Here is a 25,368-nt window from a genome sequence, read left to right on the forward strand (position 1 = left end):
GTTTAGATGTTCCTTTGCAAAATTCTGACACTGAATTTCGTGGTGAGGACACAGGAAAGGTTTTCTTCTGATGACTCTTCCATGAAGGTCATATTTATGCAGGTGTCGCTGCACAGTTTAACAGTGCACCACCACTCCAGAGTCTGCTAAATCTTCCTGAAGGTATTTTGCAGTCAGACAGGGATTTTTGATTTGCCTTTCTAGCAATCCTACAAGCAGTTCTCTCGGAAAGTTTTCTTGGTCTTCCAGACCTCAACTTGACCTCCACCTTTCCTGTTAACAGCCATCATTACGAAATGAGGAAACGGCTACCTGAAAACGCTTTGCTACCTTCCTAGAGCCTTCTCCTGCTTTGTGGGCATCACTTATTTTAATTTTCAGAGTGCTAGACCACTGCTTAGAGGAGCCCATGGCTGCTGATTGTTGGACAAGGTTTGAGGAGTCAGGGTATTTATAAAGCTTTGAAATTTGCATCATCTGGCCTTTCCTAACGATGATTGTGAACAAGCCATAGCCCTAACAAGCTAATTAAGGTCTGAGACCTTGGTAGAAGTTATCTGAGAGCTCAAATCTCTTGGGTTGCACAAACTTTTGCAAGGTGCTCCTTTCCTTTTTTTTTCCACTCTAAAATTGTACAAAACAAAAATATTACACTAATCTTGCTTAAAATGTTGAAAAGAATGTTTCATCTTTAACTTTATGACTTTTGGAGATCGGTCCATCTTCTACTCACTTAACTATTCACAGAAACAGAAATTTTGACTAGGGGTGCCCAAACTTTTGCATGCCACTTTATTTGAGGGAGAGGGTGGGAGAGAACCTACAACCAACAGGAGGAAAAGAGAGTATGCTGTGGTCACTCTGAGGGTTAGTCTTCAAGGTTGCTAAGTATACAGTGTAACTAACATTCCTATTGAGCATTGTTACTTTGTACCGAGTTAACTTATTTCATAGATTTGTTGTGCTTACAACAAGGAGAGTAACATGGATATAATGAAAGTGAAGAAAAACTGCTACTGGTAGAAATGGGAAGTCTCAACCGGTAGATTCTGTAAAGGAGCAGCAAATCACTTGCACCGACTTCCAGATTTCCATGTTTAACAGAGATTTCTTAAATATCAAACGTCACTATCATTTTTTACTATAATGTCAGTGGAGGCTAATGATTTCACTGTCATTGCATCTTCAAACTCTAGGTTATATTCTATTTGGACTGAAGATATCCCAAAAATTCTTTAACAGGCACCAAATCCATTCTTTTTCAATTTTCTAAGTTTGCTGATGACACAAAGATTGGAGGTGTTGTGGATAGTGTGGAGGGCTGTCAGAGATTACAGCAGGACATTGATAGGATGCAAAACTGGGCTGAGAAGTGGCAGATGGAGTTCAACCTAGGTAAGTGTGAAGTGGTTCATTTTGGTAGGTCAAATATGATGGCAGAATATAGTATTAACAGTAAGACTCTTGGGAATCAGAGGAATCTTGGGGTCTGAGTCCATAGGACACTCAAAGCAGCTGCGCAGGTTGACTGTGGTTAAGAAGGCACATGGTGGATTGGCCTTAATCAATCATGGAATTGAATTTAGGAGCAGAGAGGTAATGTTGCAGCTATATAGGACCCTGGTCAGACCCCACTTGGGAGTACTGTGCTCAGTTCTGTTCACCTCACTACAGGATGGATGTGGAAGCCATAGAGAGGGTGCAGAGGAGATTTACAAGGTTGTTGCCTGGATTGGGGAGCATGCCTTATGAGAATAGGTTGAGTGAGCTCTGCCTTTTCTCCTTAGAGCAAAGGAGGATGACAGGTGACCTGATAGAGGTGCACAAGATGATGAGAGGCATTGATCATGTGGATAGTCAGAGGCTTTTTCCCAGGGCTGAAATGGTTGCCACAAGAGGACACAGGTTTAAGCTGCTGGGGAGTAGGTACAGAGGAGATGTCAGGGGTAAGTTTTTTTACTCAGAGAGTGGTGAGTCCAAGGAACGGGCTGCCAGCAATGGTAGTGGATGCGGATATGATAGGGTCTTTTAAGAGGCTTTTAGATAGGTCCATGGAGCTTAGTAAAATAGAGGGCTACAGGTAAGCCCAGTAATTTCTGAGGTAGGGACATGTTCAACACAACTTTGTGGGCCAAAGGGCCTGTATTGTCCTGTAGGTTTTCTATGTTTTTATGTTTTATCAGACATTCATGTGGAAATATATATGCACTCTTAAAATTTCAAGCGTGCATCAATTGTTCAATCCATGGCCTTTGGTTAAATGTCCTAAAATACCTATGAAAAGTTGACAAAGCAAACATATTCAGGAAAGCCCACTGCTGACACCTCTAGGTATATACTGTACATCATTAAGTGCCATATATTATTCCTTTCCTACTATAAGAATGCTCAAGTTACATTAAATGCTCTGGTCATTTGATGTAATGAACTCAATACACTTTCTGGCAAATGAATTTCTCACTGAGCAAGATTTACAAAGAAAAAAAGTTGAATCATGCCAAAATGAATTTGTAACTCCATATATCCTCAACTGCACTAGAATGCTAACTTCCACATCATTAACCTCATTCTAGCTGCTTCTGAAACATTCAGGTGGTTTTGTCAAATTTCCTACACTTTCTTTGTTGATAGCCTACTTCTCCTCTTAAGTTCATCTAGAACTGTGCTATCAAAATTCTACCTTGCACCTACTCTGCTTGAGAGCCCAATTTAACACTTACATCCTGGACAGTGATTGCTATGTAGTACTATGTAACCCCTAAAAGCAGTATAATCCTCCCATACCCATTTCCAAATTCTCAGTACAGTATTTACCCATGATATGTCCACATTGTTTCAATGATCTGAATTCAATTACTCTGGACCCCTCTTTAATCTCCTTTTCCTCTCCACTTCACTGTCTTTTCTTTAAGGACCTCCTTAAAATATAATGTTAAGCCAATGATCGCCATTCCTTCCATCTCCTTCTCATGTTTACTTCTGAATTGTTCTGAACATTTTTAGAAATGCATTCCATGCTACCTATATGTAATTGCAAAGAGAATTAGACATTTGTACCAATATGAGATGAGTGACACAAAGATGCAATAGGATTTTTAAAATCCTTTCATTCCTCATGACTGGAGCTAATTTCCTGCACATTTTATAAATACTTGGAAAAACGATTATTTTTTCCAATGTCAAGTCTGTCAAATAAACCACATTTAAAAAGTTATTCCCTGTTGCTGAATGTACATAAATCTCATTGCATTCATTATCAACTTAATCAATAGTTAGTGCATCCAGTTTACAGGGGAAAAAAACATTATATTTCATGTCAATTAGAGCACCTGAATTACTTTTTGGTATATCAATATGAAAGAAATTGCTCACTTATCTTTAAGCTTAGAGAGCTATTTTATACCTAGCTTTTAAACAAATCTTACTGCATAATACATTTATTACATTCAGACTCTCTCTGATGACTGACGCTATATGCTTACCATCATTCACTTGGCTTCCTTCGCGCTTTAACATTTGAACAGCTCCTACATACTTCTTCAGTTGCACCTTCAACACTTCATTTTCCCTACAGAATCAAAATAATGCATGAACTTAAGAAACGTTACTAGGTAGCAGAACAAAAATATGATGATGGAATATATTCCCAATTGTTCACCAAGTGGAAGATCAGGTGCTTCAAAGTTTATTTTGCAGCAATTTTACAATATAGCTTAAAATATTTGATTCTCAAATTAGCAAGGCAATTGTTATGATCACATTGTTTTACAGCAATATAGTCAATTTGCATTAAACATTATGTTGCTGAAACATAAAGATTCAGTACATTTATTATAGTTATCAGACAAGATGACACATCAAGTTCACCATTTTTTCCTCTTTGAAGTAGACTTAATGACGTCATTCATTAATGAAAAAGCAAGCGAAATTTTCTGGTATCCTTCAAAAACATGTTGCTCAATCATCAGCAATAAATTCACTAGTCAATTAAACTCATTATGACTATCATACTGGACATACTGTCCTTGAAGAACAACTGCACTCAACTATTGTATTGGCTGTGAAGTGCTTCAATCAAAAAATAATTAAAACTATGAGATAAATGCAATTCTTGATTTTGCTCTGACACATTTTGTTCCATACTATATTAAAATTAAAAATCAATTTTTAAAAAATAGTCCAATTTTAGGAACACAATATGATACTGAAATCAGAATGAAATTCACAGGCATTCTCAGTGCATAATAAACTCACTACACTGTCCTCAGTGAATTATCACCAATTTATCACTAACAGAAATTAATTTCATACCTTAATGCCTCCCATGACATATGGTAGGTTTCATCATCACTTTGTAAATTGCCAAGCTCATCTAATTCACTCTGCAATAATTACAGGGCTGTGGAATACTTTTTTTTAAACAAGAGGTTCATCACACATACCTCATATTACCCATGTAAGTACAAAGTTCAAATGCTGTGAAATCCTTACTTGCTTTTGTTAAATCAGGATTTGATAATTCGAGCGCTTTACTGACTAGCCTAAGATCACACATGCCAACATTATCTTCAGCTCAGGAAAATTTCCTATTTATTCATATTGCAACACAAAACTAATCTCTCTCACTCACTAACTATGTGCCTCCTGGCATCCATCTATGGATGAAAAATTCTTACATCTTAAAATTCCCCTCATTTGCAAATTGTTCCAGAACCTCACACCTCCTCATCCCTGAAACCTTCATTAAGCCTACTTTGAAGTCTCTGCAGTCCTCCAATTATGTCTTTGTGCCTTTGTGTTGAATTTTAATCTTATCACCAGTATCAGTCTTCCTTTCAGTTACCTTGGCCTCAAATTCACTGCCACTGCTTCACAAAGGCTCATACCAAAATATAGCCATTAAAACCTCTTTCTGTGATCAATTTTATGGTCAGTCTTCCAAAATCTTTCTCTTGATTAGTAACAAACTTATTTGATATCAATCATGCAGTCATTAAGCATTTTTAAGCATTTTACAACATTTTCATCGCTCAGAAATAAACCTTTTGACCCATAATGTCTATGTCAACCATCAAATACAGATCTATAATAATCCCATTTACTAGCACTCATTTCATAACTTCCTATGCCATGGCAATTCAACTTCTCGTACAGCTGTTTCAAAAACATTGCGAGAGTGTCTGCTTCCAGGATTTATCATCTTCTGGGTGAAAAATCTCTACATCAAAGTACCTCTAAACCTGGGGTCCACAACCTCTTGCTTAATGGTATTGGTCCATGTGAGAAATAAGATTGGGAACCCCTGCACTTCGAAACCTATGCCCTCTGGCCTTGGGCACCTACCATGGAGAAATGTTTCTTGCTGTTTACCCAATCTATGACTCTCATAACTTAGATACCTCATTCAGATCCTCCCTCACACTGAGGAATGCAAATCCAGTCTATCTAGTCACTCCTCATAACTTGAAATTTCTCAAACCAGTCAACACCCTGGTAAATGTTCTCTTCACTTTCCCCAGTATAATCACTTCCTTCCTATGGTTTGGTGACCAGAATTGCACACAACATTCAATCTGCCACCTCACCAATGCTTTCTAAAGTCATACCAAGACCTTCATACCTTTATGTGACCCTAACCCCCCACCTCAACATTCAACATCTCATACTTATCAGGATTAAATGTCAATTGCTAGTTCTTGACCAAATTGTCCAGTTTAGCAGCATCATTCTGTTACCCAAGATACTCTTCCTCACCATCAATACCACTACCAACATTTGAGTCATCTGCAAACTTACTAATTATACTGTTGCACTTACATCTAAATTGTTAATGGATATAAGAAACAAAGGGGCCTAGCACCAATCTCAATTGTACATCACTGGTCACATGCTTCTAATCACAAAAGCAATTCTTCACCATAACACTCTTTTTAATTCAATTCCCAACGTGCCTTTGCTCCAGCCTTTTGAACCAGCCTTTTATATGGAACTTACTGAAATTCACATCAACTACTTCAACATATTTTGCAAGATCTTCAAAAACTGATTTAAATTAGTCAGACAAGTAATCAACTGAACTCAGTGGCCTGAAAGACCTATTTTGGTGCTGTCCCTCTCTCTGCAATTCTTTTACCCACTCTGTTAAAAATGCAACGTTAAGTTTATTGATGCCATTTGAATCTTGACCAATGGGGCCCCACAATTTACCTGATGTTGCTACCACTGAGACTTATTTATCATCAAGAGAGAATTCTTACAAGAATTTCTAATATCAGTCCCCGATGCTGCCTTTCCTTTGAGGTTTCACCCTAATGAAAAAGCTTGGCAATAACATATCTTAAAAATGCAATACTTCCTTAAATCAGACTCTTACAGATTGTCTTCCAAAATAATGGCTCATCTTAAAATTTATATAAAAAATAATATTTTAGTCTTATTTGACCTCCCTTAATTTCCATAAAATTGTGTCATTCAAAGTAGAAATTATAAAAATTGCATAAAACAAGTTCAAATTAAATCAATTCCATTTAAGACAAACATTGCAAGGCTTTAGTCTTCAGAGTCCTTCTGCCCAGAAAGATAAGGATGCATAGAAGGTCAGGATCCCTTCTTGCTCAGAAACAGCAACAATAACCCAAATGCATAATGCATTACCTCTAGTGGCCAAAAATATATTAACTATTGAAGCCTGCGCTTTGAAAGTAATTCAATTCATTTCAAGGCCACAAAGGCATAAGCTGGCACTGCAATCATAATTATTCAAGGCACATTATTTTTCCATATTTCTCTCTGCCAACTGAAGCAATTTATAAACCATACATTCTAAGCACAGCTGGACCACATTTTTGTTCCTGATATCACTGGCAAATCTGAAAGCCATATTGATTACTGAACAATATTATAATACAAATCTGTTCAATAATTTCCCTTCATCCAGGTACTAAATAATTCCATAAATCAATAACATAAGCAGCTACACAACACTGGTTAAACTGTCTATTAATCTATGAAGGTAAAATAAAATTAAGATAGATGATGAATTCATTATAATAATAATATAAAATGTAGTTATAACTAATATTTACACTAACAATTTAAAGAGATTGCCAATGTACTGTGCATGACTGAAATAAACCTTTGCAATGTAGCATATTAAAAAACTACATCGATTTTTGAGCCCATCATGTTAGAAAATGAAATAAGTTTTCCATTTCCAACACTAAATATGATAACCAAGCACTCCCAAGCCACATTTAGCAGATTCCAAGCAAATCTTTCCACTGTGACTTAATACGACTCAATTTCATTCTGGCTGTATCATTTGTTTTCAATTTTCGAAATGAAACACTCTCGTACCCAGTCTAAGTTATATTGCGAATTACTGCAAAATCATAATCACTTTTATGCTGTTCATTTTTAACAAAAAGGCAGTGGGTGCCATATGTCCATGACTGTTATTCTAACAGTTAGAAGATCAGAAGAAATGAACCATAATCTTCAGGGTGTAGAATTGTTATTTTTCTTTTATTTTTTTCACTGCAGTTTAACTTTACTTGCTTGTATTTTTATATTATAATCTATATATTTTTATATTAGCATCTCACATACATGTACATGTAATTTTTTGGTGAACTTTTCAGTAATTAAGTTTGGGGAATGTATGACCTGTTCAAAAGGATGAGTTACACCTGAACCTAAGAGGGTCAAATATCCTTGTGAGCAGGTTTGCTGAAGCCATTGGGGAGGGTGTAGACTACTTTGGCAGGGAGACAGGAACTGGAGTGATAGGGCTGAAGATGGGGTAGTATACAAGTAGATGCAGTGTATAGTGAGATTGTAAGAAGGGCCAGGCAGATGATAAAATAAAATTGCAATCTGTGGGATGAATTGAAGTGGAACATGGGGGCAAAATCTTAAAGGGTGACAAATACAGGACTGAAAGTGTTATATTTGAATGAATGCAAAATACAGAATAAAGTAGATGATCTTGTAGTGCAGTTATAGTTATCGAGAATGGAAGGTACAACATGGAAGGCATCACTGAATCCTGGCTGAACGAAGATCACAGTCCTTGGATTAACATCCAAGGATAAACATTGTATTGAAAGGACAAGCAGGTTGGCTGAGAGGGCCAGGTGGCTCTATTGGTCAAAAACAAAATCATATTCTTAGAAGAGGTGACACATGATTGGACAATGTAGAATTCTCGTGGGTATAGTTTACTAAACTAAAAAGGCAAAAAGACCCTGATGGGAGTTATATACAGGCATCCAAACAGTAGCTATGATGTGGGCTACAAATTACAATGGAAGATTTTAAAAATGGCTTGTAAAGAGGGCAATATTACAATAGTCATGGGTGACTATTGTAATGTAAATATGCAAATCGATTGAGGAAAATCAAGTTGGTGCTGGATCCAAAAAAGGAATTTGTAGAATCCCTACGAGATGGTTTTTTAAAGCAGCTTGTGGTTGAGCCCACTAGGGGAAAGTCAATTCTGGATTGGGTGTTCTGCAATTACCCAGATTTGATAAGGAACTTAAGGTAAAGGAACCCCTCGAAGACAGTGATCATAATATGATAGAATTCGCCATGCAGTTTAAAAGGATGAAGCTAAAGTCACAAGTATCAGTACTACAGTGGAGTAAAGTAGTTCTACAGTAGGCCAGCATCAGCATGGTTTCCTTGAGGGAAAATCTTGCCTGACAAACCTGTTAGAATTCTTTGAAGAAAGAACAGACAGGACAGAGAAAGGAAAGTCAGTGGATGTTATGTTTACTTGGATTTTCACAAGGCGCTACACATGAAGCTGCTTAAGAAGTTAAGAGACCATGGTATTACAGGAAAGATACTAGCATGTATAGAAGATGGCTGACTGTCAGAAGAAAAAGGCTGGGAATAAAGGGGGCCTTTTCTGATTGGCTGCTGGTGACTACTAATTTCTGCAAGAGTCAGTGTTGGGATTGCTTCTTTTTATATATCAATGATTTGGATGACGGGATTGATGACTTTGTGGCCAGATGGCAGACAAAACTGAAGATAGGTGGAGGGGCAAGTAGTGTTTAGGAAGCAAGGAGTGTGCACAAGGACTTAAGACAGATTGGGAGAATGGGCAAAGAAGTGGCAGTTTATAGTTTATAACTAGATATAATAATAGTTTAGTTAAGTGTATGGTCATGCACTTTGTTTGAAGGAATAAAGGCAAAGACTATTTTCTAAACAGGGAGAAAATACAAGAATCAGAGGTGCAAAGGGAGTTGGAAGTCCTTGTGCAGGGTTCCCTGAAAGCTAACTTGCAGGATGAGTTGGTGGTAAGGATGGTAAATGAAATGTTAGCATTCATTTCAAAAGGAGAAAGATATAAGAGCAAGGATGTAAGTAATCTGACTGGCCAACAGATTTCCACATTACTTTCAAAGTATTTAGAGTGGTTTCCCTCCATTGTTTTGTCCTTAAAATCATATTTAAATTTTAACAACCAACTTTTCTCCCGTATACACTTAATGTGTACATATTATATCTGTCCATAAACACAAGAGATTCTGCAGATGCCGGAAATCCAAAAGTAACACACACAAAATGCCAGAGAAACTTACAAGTCAGGAAACATTTATGGAGAGGAATAAATAGTCAATGTTTCAGGCTGGGACTCTTAATCAGGGCATCCTGTCTCTTGTACGTTGGATTACACAGCAATCTTAAGTAAACTTTCTGGGGGAAGCTGATTGGAGATGGTGCAGAAGAGTTTTGAGGCCAAATCTGATCACAAGAAAGCAATTAAAGTTGGTGATGCAGGTAAAAGCATCCCCAGGATTTAAAACGGTGCTGTAGGGCACTTGCTTATTTCCCATGTTTGCACATTCAAAAATCAGAGATGGCAGTGGGAAATAAGCTGTTCCAGAATTGTTTAGTGTGTGCCTTCATGCTTCTGTACCTCCTTCCTGACAGCAACAATGAGAACAAGGCATGATCTGGGTGATGGGGTCCCTTAGTGATGGATGCCGCCTTTTTTGAAGCATCACTCCTTGAAGATATCCTGGATACTGAGGATCCTACTGCCCATGATCAACCTATCTAATATTTGACTACAAAAATTAAATGTAACACACCCTGTCATTTTCATTGAAAATACTAAACAACACACCACTTGAGTAGTTTGACATGGTTAAAATCTTTTACAGTTCAGCTAACAAAACCCTCATCAGCTTTTAAAATTCAAATGCCTCCTTCTATTTCAAACTGATAACGTAGCTAAGGTAATTCATTTGTATTTTCTATGAACTTAAGTAGCTTGATTTACTTTCTGAACTTTATATAAGGCTAATGATTTAAATACATACCACAACCACAGTAATCATGTTATCAGTACTTCAAATGGATAACTGAGAAATAAAAGTAATAAAAGTATGACAAACAGGAAAGTGCTCATTAGGCTTTTATAGCTATTTTGTAAACCAATATCAAATTTGGTAATATGACATACTTATTAAATTGTGTTTTAACACAATGATTCCAATAAGTATCATTTAACATAAAGCAAATATGTTTAAAGGAAATTTTGTTCTTCCCAGTTTCTGCATTTAATAAAAATTTCTCACATCCAAGCCACATTCTGGAAGTAAGAAATTTAGTATCAAAAATCCTTCCTTGCACAGATCCAAACAGCCCTCATGGAACAATGACTGATGCACTGTGCTTCTCCACCCATTCTTTCAGTTTGATTCACCTTTCTCCTACCTTGCCAATGCCTGAATCTTGGCAGCATGTCGCTCTTCCTGCTCTGCCAGTTTCTTTTTCTGGTTGTCAATTTCTTGCCTGAGTGCTGCAGAATGTTCCATCTCGCCATCAAGTAAGTTTCGCAGTGATCTGGAAAAAAGGATTTACCATCTGTTAAACCAGATCTTCAAAGCAATCTGGTGTAGAAAATGTAAAACTATAGAACTTTAAAATACCTTTAAAATTTACACTAATCCTTGACTACGCAATATTTTAAATCTCATATACAAAAGCAAGCTTTAAGGTATTTTATGTCTCATAAAGATATTTACCACAGATTGAATAACATATTTTGTTCTCTAGCCTAATTTTTTCTCAGTGCGAAGATTAAAATTATATAATTTATAGACTCAAAAACAGAAGTTACTAAAATATATAAAATACATTAATTGCCTCAAAGTAAGTCCCTGTCAACCTACATTCCTAAACCTTCACTTAATTCTCTCCCAAATTTCATTCCAAGTTTCATCTCTTAGCTTCTATAACAAGCAGCTAATTACACAATTTCAACACATCAGTTAAATTATTCTACTCTGAAGTCTTATTCCCACTACAAACACTTCCTCCGTATTTATGCCATCTCCTTTGGGTTTTCTGATCTTGTGGTCGTTGACAGAGGTTTCTCCAATATCCTTCTCCGGTGATATCTCTGGCCCTTCTTAAATCATGCTTCTTTCAGAAGTCCACTTATGGAAACATTTTTACTCCAACCCACTCACTTCCTCACACTGGTCTGTCTAAACTTTGGCCACTGTAGCTTTTATACCTTGTTAAACTGCTCAACAGTTTCCTTACATCTTCCTTTTTTTCTAATTTTCTACTCACAACCATTTGTTGTCTACCATCCCTATCATTCTCAAATTTGAGGAAGTTCAGCTGAAGTCTGATATACTGGCTTAGATATCTATTGCCAGATGTGCCTTGGTCTTCAAGTTCCCCTCTTCTGTAAATATGCTATATTCCTGGCTCATTCCATAGTAAGAAAGTGCAAAATGACTTTATAAAAGTCATACTAGAACTCTTCCACTCCATGAACCACCAAGTGTGAATACCTCACAGACTTCTTTGTCACCAGTAAGATGATCTCTAGTATATCTCTGAGATCTCTTTCTAGTTTGCACTCCTTCCCCACCCCATTCCCCTTCTTATTCTAGCCTTTTCCCCTTTCCTTCTAGTCCTAATGAAGGGTGTGGCCCAAAACATTGGCACTTTATTCCCCTCCACAGTCTGACCCACTGAGTTCCTCCAGCATTTTATGTACGTTTCTCTAGTCCATTGTTTCTTTAATCAATTTTTCAGGATGCAGTATAGCTGGCAAGGACAGGTTTTTAACTACCCATTCCTAATTGCAGTTAAATATTAAATATTTAACTGTACCTTAAATATTCTTCTGAGAGTTAGACTATCTCTTTATCACACCTTTATTTCCATGGATGCTGCATGACCCATTGTCTTACTCTTCCAGCATTTTGTTTTATTTTTTAAACAGTTTCTACTCATTTCTTCTCCACTATCCCAAAATACCCTCATAATCTCTCTCCCAAACTCAGTCCTACTTTCCCGTCTTTCATTCGTCTCCATGCTACTTCTGTCTTTCAACTATGCATCCACTCATCATGTTTTTCCCTGTTGCATTCAACCATTTCCATTGAACACACAAACTTACAACCACTATTCTTGACAACACCACAGTAACAAGAAGTCTAAAGGTGCCATAATGAAGCAATTATAATGCTGCAAACTATGTCAAGCTGTTCCTAAGGATTCTAAATCAAACAAGTTGAGCCAAACATAAAGCAGAAGAAATTTGAATCAATGGCCAAATATTTGTTCAAATTAATAGTTCTGAACTACACTTTACATTGTTCATTTTATATCTCCTGAGTACAGGAGATAGGACATGTTGAAGTTGGACATTATGAGGGTACAGAGAGGGTAAATGCATCAGACATTGGTAAGGCCTATACAGTATTGAAACATTGGATGCAGTTTTGGTTGACTACCTACAGGAAAGATGTAAATAAGGCTGAAAACTACAGAGAAAATTTGTAAGGATGTTGCCAGGACTGGAAGACTTAATTTATAAGGAAAGATGGAATAGGTTAGAACCTTATTCCTTGGAACATAGAAAATTCAGGGGTGATTTGATAGAGGTATACAAAATTATGAAGGGTATAGAGATGGTAAATGCAAGCAAGCTTTTTCCACTGACATTGGATGGGACTACAACCAGAGGTCATGGGAGGTGAAAATTTAAGGGGAACATGAGAGTAAACTTCTTCACTCAACAGGACGCGAGAGTGTAAAATGAGCTGCCAGCACATGTGGTGCATGCCAGCTCAATTTCAACATTTAAGAGAAGTTTGGATAAGCACATGGGTAGTAAGAGTATGGAGGGCTATGTTTCCAGTGCAGGTCGATAACAGTAGGCAGCTTAAATGGTTCGGCATGGACTAAATGAACAGAAGGAAATGGAGGGACCTTCATAACTTCAGACTGATAGAGCTGAAGACACAGCCATGAACGGCAGGGTGAAAGAAGGGTCGCACAAGAGACAACAACTACAAGAACAAGAACTTGAGTTTGGTAGTTTCAGAAACTATGGGTAAGGCCAATTTGGAACTGCATGTTCTTGCACATGTGGGATAGGAGATATCTGGTGGGATGAGCAGGTTGACCGTTCATGCAGTTGTGCTGAGCCACTATGTATTCTTGCTTCTGAAGCATGGGCTCTAGGTTCTCAGACCCATTCCAAGTATCCATGAAGCAGTAATGGACCAGAGAATTCTGAGAATTAGTAGGGATGCTGCATTTTATCAAGGATACCTTCAGAATAGCCTTGAATCATTTCCTATGTCTTTTGGCAAATGTAGAAATAAAGTATTTATTTCAGAAGCCTGCTGTTGGATATGTGAACAAGGTAACAGGCTCAACAAAGCTCAATGAGGGCAATTAGTGTCTCAACATTGATACCTATAACCAAAGAGAGGATACTGACTTTGATTCACCTGTTCTTCCACAGAATTTGGGGGATATTGATAGAACCTTTCCAATTAAATTTTCGGTACCTTGTGGTGTCTGCTGTGGATAGTCTCTATCACAGAAGAATACAAGAAGGTAGAGATCTTAGCTGATAGTTATTTTTTGCCAAGTTTGAGATCTTAATCTTCTAACAACCTTTTCTTCAGTTTGCCAAAGGTTGAGCTGACTTGCTGAGGGCAGTGGTCTCATTCCATGATTGACGTATTTCTTCACAGAAAGAGAGCTCCCAAGTGATAGAAAACGATACTGATTTCCAGGGTCTTGCCATGAACTCTCCATCATAAGAAGGCAGTGTTATACAGTGAGGGCAAATTAACAGAGGATCTTGATCTTGTGAATGATTCTCCCACAAGCTTCCATGAAGGATTCAACAATGACGTAGAGCACAGCACCTATTTGTTTGCAAATGAAAGAGGCATCCATGCACTACACAGTTCAATTCTTGGTTCTGAAGTACGTATACATTCAACAGTTGAACAGTTCCACTGTAGTTTTGCAGATTAGTTCCACTCTAGTGAAAGGCTTATTGAATGTGATGTGGAGTACTGTGGCAAGTAAAATAAAAAATAAAAATCTCCTGGTAATGACGCAGCCTTACTTGAAAGTGAGCATCACTGAGATTGGCTCTGTTATGGGTTCAATGGTTAGGATCACGGCTTCAATGTCAGCGTAAGATAGACATGAGATGGAAATGAATTTCTGTGGCCAGCTGCAGTAGAAGAAAGTGCTCCAGGGTGTTTCTTGATCTCTCCAGTTCCTTTCATTTCTCTCTCAGCTGTAGAATGGCGAAGACTATATTTTTTATACCTTCAGATGGACAGAATCCATCTAAAGGCATTAAAAAAATGGTCCACCACACAATTTGAAAAACAGCTCTTCAGCCACTGGGAAGATGTGACTGATAAGGATCCTGATGAGGATTTTCCTCAGAACCACCTTTAAATACCTTTAGGTTGTCCAAAGAGTGGTTTCTCCCAAGTCCATTGATGTCACCCTCCCCTTCTAAGACACGGATGACTGTATTGTGGATTTATTGCAATTGCTCCTCACTGCCAAGTTTCAGGACATCAATAGGGACACCATTTACTGCCAAAGTTCTGTTTTCTCTGAACAGGAATATAACCTTTTCAAGGAAGCAGGCAGAGCTGAGGCAAACAGGGTGCTTTGAGATGAAATCAAGGGCAGTCGTGTGAAGGTCAGAGTTAGGGTTGAAGGAAGGAGCTAAGTATCAGAGATATCTGAACCTGAAAATTTTACAATCAAGGCAATTTTAGGCCCATACTGAGAGGACAGTGATCATAGTAGTCATGAGTGAAGGGTAACCAATTCTTGACAGAACATGGTATGCAGAATTTTCAAAGAACTTTCGTATATGTACGATTTAAAAATAAGCCCAGTTACAGTAACAACAGACTGGTAGAACATGAAAATAACTAGAAAATACAAGTTAATATTATAGTTTCACATACTAGTACAAAGCATGACAAATAAAACAAGGATTTTTCTGGAGTTATGAAGCACAACTGCAAGATACTCAGTATGTGAAGAGTCAAACAAATGGCACAGCAAGGACTGCTCATTTGGATTTGACCTAATTAACTGTAAATCTATACTAAATCACAGTGCAATTTTGCAGTGCACCTTGATCTAGTTAGATTCCGGTTTCTTATTTGTTTGTCAAGCATAAGATTTCAATACACCTAATAACACTCTCCCTGTATAAATAAAAAACAATTTAAACATTCCACTCTGCCATGGTCTGCTGCAATTCCTTTGCATATTATGTTAAAGATACATAAAATTTCATGTGCTTCACTAAGTCTCCAATCTGCAACTGGCAGCCTATGGTCAGAGAACAGGCAACAAGCAAATGTCACCTCTCGTTTCAAGTTATTGTTTAAATCTCTGAAACAAAGAGCTGAAAATGTAATTAATCATACAGTGATTGTTTAGAAAGGATAATGATAACATTAAAAGTTGCACTCAAATTAAGAATACAAAAGATTTCCAAATGTTAAATAATCTACAAAAGAATTTGCAGATTATATAAATTATTCAATGAACAGTCAGGCGCACCTCTGATTAGGACAGGTTAAGTGTTCGTAACCCGAATAGTCTGCAAGCTGGAAATGGGGCTGCAGACTAAATTTCTACATGGCAGATGATGCCAGTTGCCCTGTAGCAGCCTGCAAATCCATCCAGCCAGCCACCAAAATGCTCATTCGTATGCACCGGATGTACACAAGCCAGGCATTCAAAAACTGGGAAGGAACTGTAGTTGATTGCAAGATAATCCCAATTTTAAATAAAAGCAAAATGAAAGTATGAATTCTCCTTATATTAAAAGCAACTCCGACCATGTATGACCTTAAAAGTCAAAGGTTAATTCTCTTATCAATGCTAAATTAGATAATTATCACAAATGGTAGTGGGTGGTTCAATTGCCCTCACTAGCTCTGGGATCAGAAGGCAAATAAAATTTATCAGCCAGAATCCTATTCTCATTTACTATTCAGTAAGCTCTAATAAAAACATCATACAGCATTATATTTGAACCTGCAGCATAGCTACAAGACAGTCACGCTAAATGCATGAGTGCTCAATGAGTGCAACTTTGTGACAAGATTTCATCAAACTAATTGAGAACATCCTTCTGTCCTTTCTCCCTTCTGTAGGTTCCATTGCTACAATTTTCTTCAACACACCCTTCTGTTTCTCATCTCTTTGAGTCATGATGTTTCTTCTGAATTCTCTCATGGATTCATTTGTAACTCTTCTTCATTTACGCCAGGATTAGGTCAGTATTAGATTGGATTTCATCATCCCACTCTGCTGACCTTGATTCAGTTGACAAGTAACAGGACAAAAGATAACTGGACAGAACAAGAATATATGGTCTTTGAAGTTATCATTTGAACAGATCATAGTACATATGCCTGGTGTTTTGATTCCATCTGCTTTTGTGCCTATATTGGGTATAAAATTACTAACTAAATGTATCAACTGCTTTTAATTTCAGTTTTCTGCCTTCTTCATAAATAAGTGTTTCAGATCTTTGGCTCTGACTTTAGATTTAGATCCTATTGACTTCATCTCTCCTATCAGTAGGACTATTGGACTGTGGCAGGAACATTGGCTGATTATTTCTATTTATACATCTGACCCTAGAGCCAGTAATGGCAATTGAACCATCCATTGCTACCTCTGAAAAAATTAGTCCACAATTATATTAAAATAGAACTCCATCCAATCTCTGAACTATTACTAAACCATCTGTGTAATTTCCAACCAAACAAGAGAATTCATAATCATTGTTGCTTTCTACCAATAGTTTTCAAAATTTTAAAACTACTAATTTTCCATTAACCATTAACTTTCCATAATCGAGAGCTTACAAACTTTGCTTAAATCTTAACATATTATCCAGCTTCACGAACCTTACACTGGTAGATCTACTCTGTATTCATTCCAAAGATAGATTTATAATCCAGTCTTACAATAATAAAGAATACCATTACATTTGCTATCTTGATTTTATTTTGGAACCATTTTGTTTTCTAATATTTACATTTGTCCTATTTATAATAATTATTCATTCATGGAAACTTATCTTACTAACAAAGGCAACAGTTATTGTCCTCTCTCTAAGTTCCCTTGAACTATGTGAGTTGTCTGGCCACTTCAAACTACAGTTTTGAATTACTTTGCTGTGGGTCCAAAGTAATATATTTGCCAGACCAGATGGGGACATCAGACAATAGCCTACAATTTGGCTTTTTAAATCAGCAACCCAATAGCTTCACAGTCAGCACAAAAGTGCATGATACTTTACTCCATTTCTTTGTTTAACAAATTTGTGATTCCCAGCTGACCTAATGGAATTTGAACGTGTCTGGATCTTTAGTCAGTATCTCCATTCCTTGGTCCATAATTCTTTATTATTCCATCCTCAAAAAATTTTATTCTTCTGTTTTGACCTCCATTGTTGTTAGCTTTTATTATTTACAAAGTATTTGGATTTATTAGCTTTTAATACAAAATTGATTAACCTATGATAAGCTATCAGCATTCAAGTAATTCACACTTTTGATGCATCTCCTCAAGGTTAAATTACTTACTAATATTCTCATTCACCAACAATAGCTTTTCCTATAATTACTCCAAAGCTTGCCCCTCACCCCCTCCTTTTCACTGCCACATTTGCAATTTCCTTTGCAGTGGCTGAATATGTATCAATTTAGATCTCTCATTACATGGAAAGCACCAACTATTCCAACATAACAGAAATATCTCAGAACAGGGTCTCTTAAGGAGAGCTAATAGAAGTACCAATGGATCAAATGACTATCTATAGTTGATTGACATGTATACAAAATGGTACAAGTAAAAAATTATTGATGAAAAAAACATGTGGGAAAAAAATCAGAAGATGAACTTTGCACCAAAAATATCACCAGTATATACTAAAGTTTAGCCGGCCAGATGTGTAGTTACATCAGCATCAGACTTCGAGGTGAGTGGTCCAGAGGTCGAATCCGGCCAGCTCATTACACACTTTCTATCCGTGTTGAGTTGAGCATCAAACTAGCAACTCGGCCCCATAAAAACTAGAGAAAATGCTAAAGAAACAGCAAGGTTGCTGCCACAATGCACAGAGAAGAATAACAATCACTAAATTTACAAAAGACACTAATTATTACATTCATTTAGATCAAATGTACACTTAACATTGCAGGGAACAATACCTGTTTTGCTCATCCAGTTCATCTTTTCTGTTCATCATGGCTACAATAGCTTGTCGTAGTTCGTCTGAGGAAGCAAACCTTCGATTAACAACCATATTAACAATATAGCTAGTGCAAAAACAAACATTTCCTCTCTTAATTTTTTTTCAACGAGATATACTACATACTCAAAGGTGCTGATGTGCATAGAGACAAATTTATAGCCCATTTTCCAATGAATTAGAGCTATTTAATTTAATATTTTATAACTGGAAATTTTTAGAAACTTAAAATTACTCAACATCTGAATTCAGAATTTTTTTTTTAAAAACCTTTGAAAAGGTAACAAGCTAGAGAAAATCAACCATATAAAATTTTGGGACAGTGTTGAAAAAGGGAAGAACCACCAGTTAACACAGGAAACATTTCTGAGGTTAAGGGCAGGTCTTCAGAATGTCTGGGAATGGGTTGTGGATCCTACAGAGTTTGTCCAGATGACACTTCCATCTATGGGGTACATCTGTGATTTGGATGTGGCTTGGAAAAATGGTAATTTGCAGAAAATAGTTAAAATGGGGATAGGTTAAGTAATTCTGGAAAGCAAATGAACTACCAAGAGAATGATCAAGGTGGTAGAACAGTAAAAAAAAGTTGTTTGCAAATGTAATTTAGTATCAGTTAACAAGGTCCTTCAAAAAGTGGAAAAATGAAAGCTGGACAATGCAAAAGAGCTAATAAAATTGGAAGCTACACACATAAAGAGTCTCAGCTTGAAATTTTGATTGTCCATTTCCCTGCATAGATGCAGTCTGATCTGCTGAGTTTCTCCAGCATTGCTCCAGATTCCTAGGAACTGCAGTCTTTCTCGTGTTAATTGAATTGGATAGTCAAGTTATGAAAACAATTACAGGAGTAACACATGCAAAATGCTGAAGGAACTCAGCAGGTCAGGCAGCATCCGTGGAAAAAAATAAGCAGTTAGTGCTTTAGGCCAGACCCTTCATCAGGTCTGCAAAGGAAGGGGGAAGAAGCTGAAATAAGAAAGTGGGAAGAGGGGAAGATGCACAAGCTAGAAAATGACAGTTGTAGCCACGTGGGTGGGAGAGGTAAACACAAAATACTCTGCAGATGCTGGGATCAAAGCAACACACACAACACACCGGAGGAACTCAGCAGGTCAGGCAGCATCCATAGAAATGAACAGTCAACATTTCAGGCCGAGACCCTTTGTCAGGACTGAAGAGGGTGGGGATAAGGGCCTCATAAAGAAGGTGGGGGGAGGGTGGGAAGGAGAAGGCTGGCAGGTGCCAGGTGAAAAACCAGTAAGGGGAAAGATCAAGGGGTGGGGGAGGGGAAGCAGGGAAGGGATAGGCAGGAAAGGTGAAGAAGGAATGTAAGAGGAAAGCACTATAGGTAGTAATAGGAGGGGGAACCATGAGGGAGATGATAGGCAACTGGAGGAGGCAGAGTGAAACTGGGATGGGGAAAGGGAGGGGATGGAAATTACCAGAAGTTGAAGAATTCAATGTTCATGCCAAGGGGCTGGAGGCTACCCAGACAGTATGGGAGGTGTTGCTCCTCCAACCTGAGTTTGGCCTCATCATGGCAGTAGAAGATGCCATGTATGGACATATCCGAATGGGAATGTGAAGCAGAGTTGAAGTGGGTGGCAACCCAGAGATCCTGTCTGTTGTGGCGGACGGAGCGGAGGTGCTCAATGAAGTGGTCCCCCAATCTATGTCGGGTCTCGCCAATGTAGAGGAGGCCGCACTGGGAGCACCGGATGCAATAGATGACCCCAACAGACTCACAAGTGAAGTGTTGCCTCAACTGGAAGGACAGTTTGGGGCCCTAAATGGTGGTAAGAGAGGTGCTGTAGGGACAGGTGTAGCACTTACACTTGCAGGGCTAAGTGTCAGGTGGGAGATCCGTGGGGAGGGGCATGTGGACCAGGGAGTCGCAGAGGGAACAATCCCTGCAGAAAGAGGAAAGCAGTAGAGAGGGAAAGATGTGCTTAGTGGTGGGGTCCTGTTGAAGGTGGCGGAAGTTGCAGAGATTAATGTGCTGGATCCGGAGGCTGGTGGGTGGTAGGTGAGGACAAGGGGAACACGGTCCCTGTTGTGGTGACGGGAGGATGGGGTGAGTGCCGAAGCGTAGGAAATGGAGGAGTTGCGGGTGAGGGCATCATTGATGACGGCAGAAGGGAAACCACGATCCTTAAAGAAAGAGGACATTTGAGATGTCCTGGAATGGAAAGCCTCATCCTGGGAGCAGATGCAGCAGAGACGGAGGAACTGAGAATAGGGAATAGCATTTTTGCATGTGGCAAGGTGGGAAGAGATCCAGTTGAGGTAGTTATGAGAGTCAGTGGGTTTATAGATGTCAGTGGACAGTCTGTGTCCAGAGATGGAGACTGAGAGATTGAGAAATGGGTGAGAAGTGTCCAAGACGGACCAAGCGTATTTGAGGGCTGGGAGGAAGTTAGAGGCAAAGTCGATGAAATTGACGAGCTCAGCATGGGTGCAGGAAGCAATACCAATGTAGTCATCAATGTAGCAAAGGAAAAGTTGGGAAGCAGTACCAGTATAGGTTTGGAGCATAGACTGTTCCACATAACCAACGAAGAGGCAGGCATAGCTAGGGCCCATGCAAGTGCCCATAGCTACACCCTTGCTCTGAAGAAAGTGGGAAGAGCCAAAAGAGAAGTTATTAAGTGTGAGTACCAATTCCGCCAACCGGAGGAGTGTGGTGGTGGTGGGGAACTGGTGAGGTCTATTGTCAAGAAAGTAGCTGAGGGCTTTGAGGCCTTCTTGATGGGGAATGGAAGTGTATAAGGATTGGAGATCCACAGTGAAAATGAAGCGGTCATGACCAGGGAAATGTAAGTTATTGAAGAGGGTGGGGGAGGTGATAGGTGGAAAATGTAAGAAGCTGAAAAAGAAGGAATCTGATAAGAGAGGAGAGTGGAGGAAGGGGAGGAGGAGGGGCACCAGGAAGAGGTGACAGGCAGATGAGAAGAAGAGGCAAGAAGGAAGTGGAAGTGGGGAGTGGAAGAACAGGGAAGGAAAATGGAGAAAAAATTACCATAAGTTAGCAAAATCGATGTTTATACCATCGGGTTAGAGGCTACCCAAACATAATACAAGGTGTTTTTCCTCCATCCTGACAGTGGCCTCATTGTGGCAGTGGAGGAGGCCATGAACTGACATGTCAGAATGGGAGTGGAGATTGGAATTAAAATGGTTAGCTACCAGGAAGTTCTGCTTGTTGCAGATGGGATCAAAGCTGCAAAAGCCTACATCAGAAAACAGCTGGAATTGTGTGAAATTTTAGATAACATAGTAAAAAAAAACATTGGAGATCCATTGCCTGTTTGTCAGAATGTGAGCAAACACAAGTATCAAATAAACACAGGAATAGTTTAGGCTGCTTTGGTAGGACCAGAAGAGATGATGTGATTTCACAGTGGCATATCTGAAGCAATAACATATAGTGGAAACTCTTTAGTATGAATCATTGAGAATACGAGGACCAGAGAATTTCAACATTACATTAAATTGATGTTCAGCATAGAGGCAGGAGAATTTCATTTTTAAATGAGAACTGTGAAGATGTGAAATACATAACCAAATTTGGTAACAGAAGGAAACAGCACATTAAGAGCATATAGGTAGTTGTAGAAAAGAATAAATGGGCATGAGCCAGTGCAAGAGAATTAAATTAACTGAATATATATGGGGATACCAATTTGGAAGGCAAGGACAAAATATATTTTAATATTGTAAATAGTAAAATATTTTGTTTTACATTAGGATTAAAATCTAAGCCTCTGCACTGAACATACACTTTAATTATAGCCACATCTATATTTAAATGGAGAACCACACGGGGGACCACAATTTTATGTGTATTTTCCTACAACCTCAGAGTGCTCCATCATTTCAGAACAATCTTCTATCTCAATAAGTGAGCTTTAAAAAAAAAAGCAAAATTTAATGTGGAAATAAAACAAAGGACTGTAATATGAAGTCTTGAATAATACTAAATAGGATTTAAATTTTAAATTGTACTTTTTCAACAAAAGGCTCTTATAATTTGCAAAATGTTGATTGGCTTAGAAGATCAGCAGAGATGGTAAACTGTCTCATCAAACTGGAATTATTGCTTTTTAATATACAATAACACCAAAAATTTAAAAATGCAACTGATTCAAACTGAAAAACAGAAGCAAATTTATTATAAATCCATAATATTTACTTTTGCTTGTTCTGGTTAATATAAGCAGAGACAGTTGTCTTCCTGATGTGTCCTATCATTTAATTACAGTAGATTTAGGTTATTCAGAGTGTTAAGCTATCAATCCCTGAGGAATCTTAGATGCACTACAGGACACAGATGTCACAGTAAACTTGAACTCTGTTTCTTCAAAGGAAGGCAGCTCCAATGCTTTTCCTCTGAATAATGCTGCCCTACCCTAACAATTGTAGATGCTCAAAATTGAAAACAAAAACAGAAAATACTGGAAGTCTGTCTCCTCATATGACATGCAGAACAGTCCTGGTTTCAGTACTATCCAAGGTCCATTTCTCCACTATTTTTTCCATTACACTGATGGCTGCAGTGGTACTTCTTCCTGCAATCATTCAGAGCTTGAAAATTTCATTTCCTTTCCTATTATTTTCCACCCTGCTCTCACATTCACTTGGACCACATCTAAATCATTCCTTTTCTGACAGTTCTAAAGGTTAAAGTCTACTATAAATTACCAACTCCCAGCTACCCCAATGACACTACTTCCTGGAGGAACTCTATTCCAATATCTCAGTTTCATCATCATGGTTACAGTTGGGATGATGATAACAATGAGACTTTTCCATACCAGTACCTTTACAGAGTCTTTTCACTAAACCATCCCATGGTTGACAGGCTCTCAGGTCTCTTCTAAATCCTGCATTTCTGCTTCCATTGCTGCCCTCGCAGTCAGACTAGGTTCAAGTTCCTTTGCCACCCAATGAGTCTTCACAATCAATAGATTATCCTCCATAACTTCTGACATAAAAAAGACACCATCAGCCACATCTTCTCCGCCCTCTCTTTTCAGAATTCAAATGGACCAGTTGCTGTGACTCCCTGGTCCATTCTCCCACCTCTCTTTCACACAGCATCTTTTGCCTCATCCCACTGTTGAGAAGTTCCAATTCATCCAGGTCTTCCAATTTAGTGCACTCCATTTAGTGGTCACAATATTGTCTCCTCTAGAAAGCAAAATCCATATACAGATTGGGTGTCCACCTTGCAGAGCGATTTTAAGCTTCCAGTTGCTTGTCGGTTTAAATCTCCATCCCCTACTATCTCTGACTTCTTCATTTCTGACCTCTAAGATTGTACAAAGATGCTAATGTATGCTCAAGAAATAGCATCACTTGTCCCATTTCAGCTTTCAACAGTTCTCAATGCTCAACTTTGAGTGGCCACCCTTTCTCATTACTTCTTTCCCTCAGGTATGATTGCACCTTTCCGTTTTCATTTGTTTCTTTCTCTTCTGTCTCTAAATGCAATGGCTTTAAGTAATTTGTCCTAAGCACATTGTTCTGCACCCTATTAATAATATTCTGTCTGTTCTCTCTATACACTCCATTACACTTCTCTGACCCCACCCACATGGTATTTTGTAACTTAAAATATGCTTGTTTTCTCACTTTACCCATACTAAAGGGTCCTGGACCTAAAAAATTCATTAGAAACATAGAAAATCTACAACACAATACAGGCCCTTCGGCCCATTAAGTGCCGAACATGTCCCTACCTAGAAATTACTAGGGTTATCCATAGCCCTCTATTTTTCTAAGCTCCACGTACCCATACAAAGGTCTCTTAAAAGACTCTATCATATGCGCCTTCACCACCGCTGCCGGCAGCCCATTCCATGCACTTCTTGCTGTTTTTTTTCTACTCATACCTCAAGTCTTTCACCAGCTATTTGAGATGGCTTGAAATAAAGAAAATCACAAGTCACTGATAAAGGCCAATCCACTTTATCTTTATCAATACAGGAAAAAGTTTAATATTAGTCCAACGCAACACACACAAAATGCTGAAGGAACTCAGCAGGCTCGGCAGCATCTATGGAAAAGAGTAAACAGTCGACGTTTTGGGCCAAGACCCTTCATCAAGACAGGTCATCAACTGTTTACTCTTTCCCATAGATGCTGACTGGCCTGGGCAATTCCTCCAGCATTCTGTGTGTGTGCTTTGGATTTCCAGCGTCTGCAAATGTTCTGGTTTTAGTAATATTAGTCCATCCATATTTTTGAGAAAGAGAGACTACTGAACAGGCTGAAGAACTAAAATGTTCATTTACTGCTCTGTGAAAACCATCAAGCATGATTTTTTTTAAATAAATTAGAATAATTTGGTTCCATTTTCTTACTATGTAGCACACTTTTCCTGGCAATTTTTGAGCTATTTCTTCTACTTGTTCTGCATCATTAGAAGTAAATTACAAAGCATAGAACACAAGTATCAAAAATCAAGTCTCTGGCTAGTCACGGAGCAAAGTCCTTAACAGGACAGCTTTGCATTTTCTCAATAAAATAGGGCATTAATGCCGTCATCCGGTGAAAATCAAACACGTGCCAATTATTGGCACATCTATACAATAACCAATGCTGTCAAAATAGCTTTTGTATATTCAGCAACTGCAGATTTTCTCTTGCTTTTATATTCACACTTCAGTCTGTGAGACAATAAAAGTCACAAATCCAAAAACACATTTTAAAAAATGAAATACTATTTAAATGAAAAAATCTAATCCATTTTCAGATTA

General features: G+C 38.2%; 1 protein-coding gene across 4 annotated transcripts in view; it reads right to left on the minus strand.

Annotated features, from left to right (window-relative positions):
* snx29 (sorting nexin 29) overlaps positions 1–25,368 on the minus strand; it is a 572,982-nt gene that overhangs the window by 408,468 nt on the left and 139,146 nt on the right. For all 4 annotated transcript variants that reach the window (XM_059979337.1, XM_059979336.1, XM_059979338.1 and 1 more), the window contains 3 exons: positions 18,564–18,627; positions 10,738–10,866; positions 3,483–3,568 (listed from right to left, as the gene is read on the minus strand). In XM_059979337.1, the coding sequence (XP_059835320.1) occupies positions 3,483–3,568; positions 10,738–10,866; positions 18,564–18,627 (279 nt within the window). The remainder of the gene's footprint in view (positions 1–3,482; positions 3,569–10,737; positions 10,867–18,563; positions 18,628–25,368) is intronic.

This window comes from Hypanus sabinus, chromosome 9 (genome assembly GCF_030144855.1).
Source record: "Hypanus sabinus isolate sHypSab1 chromosome 9, sHypSab1.hap1, whole genome shotgun sequence".
NCBI lineage: Eukaryota > Metazoa > Chordata > Chondrichthyes > Myliobatiformes > Dasyatidae > Hypanus > Hypanus sabinus.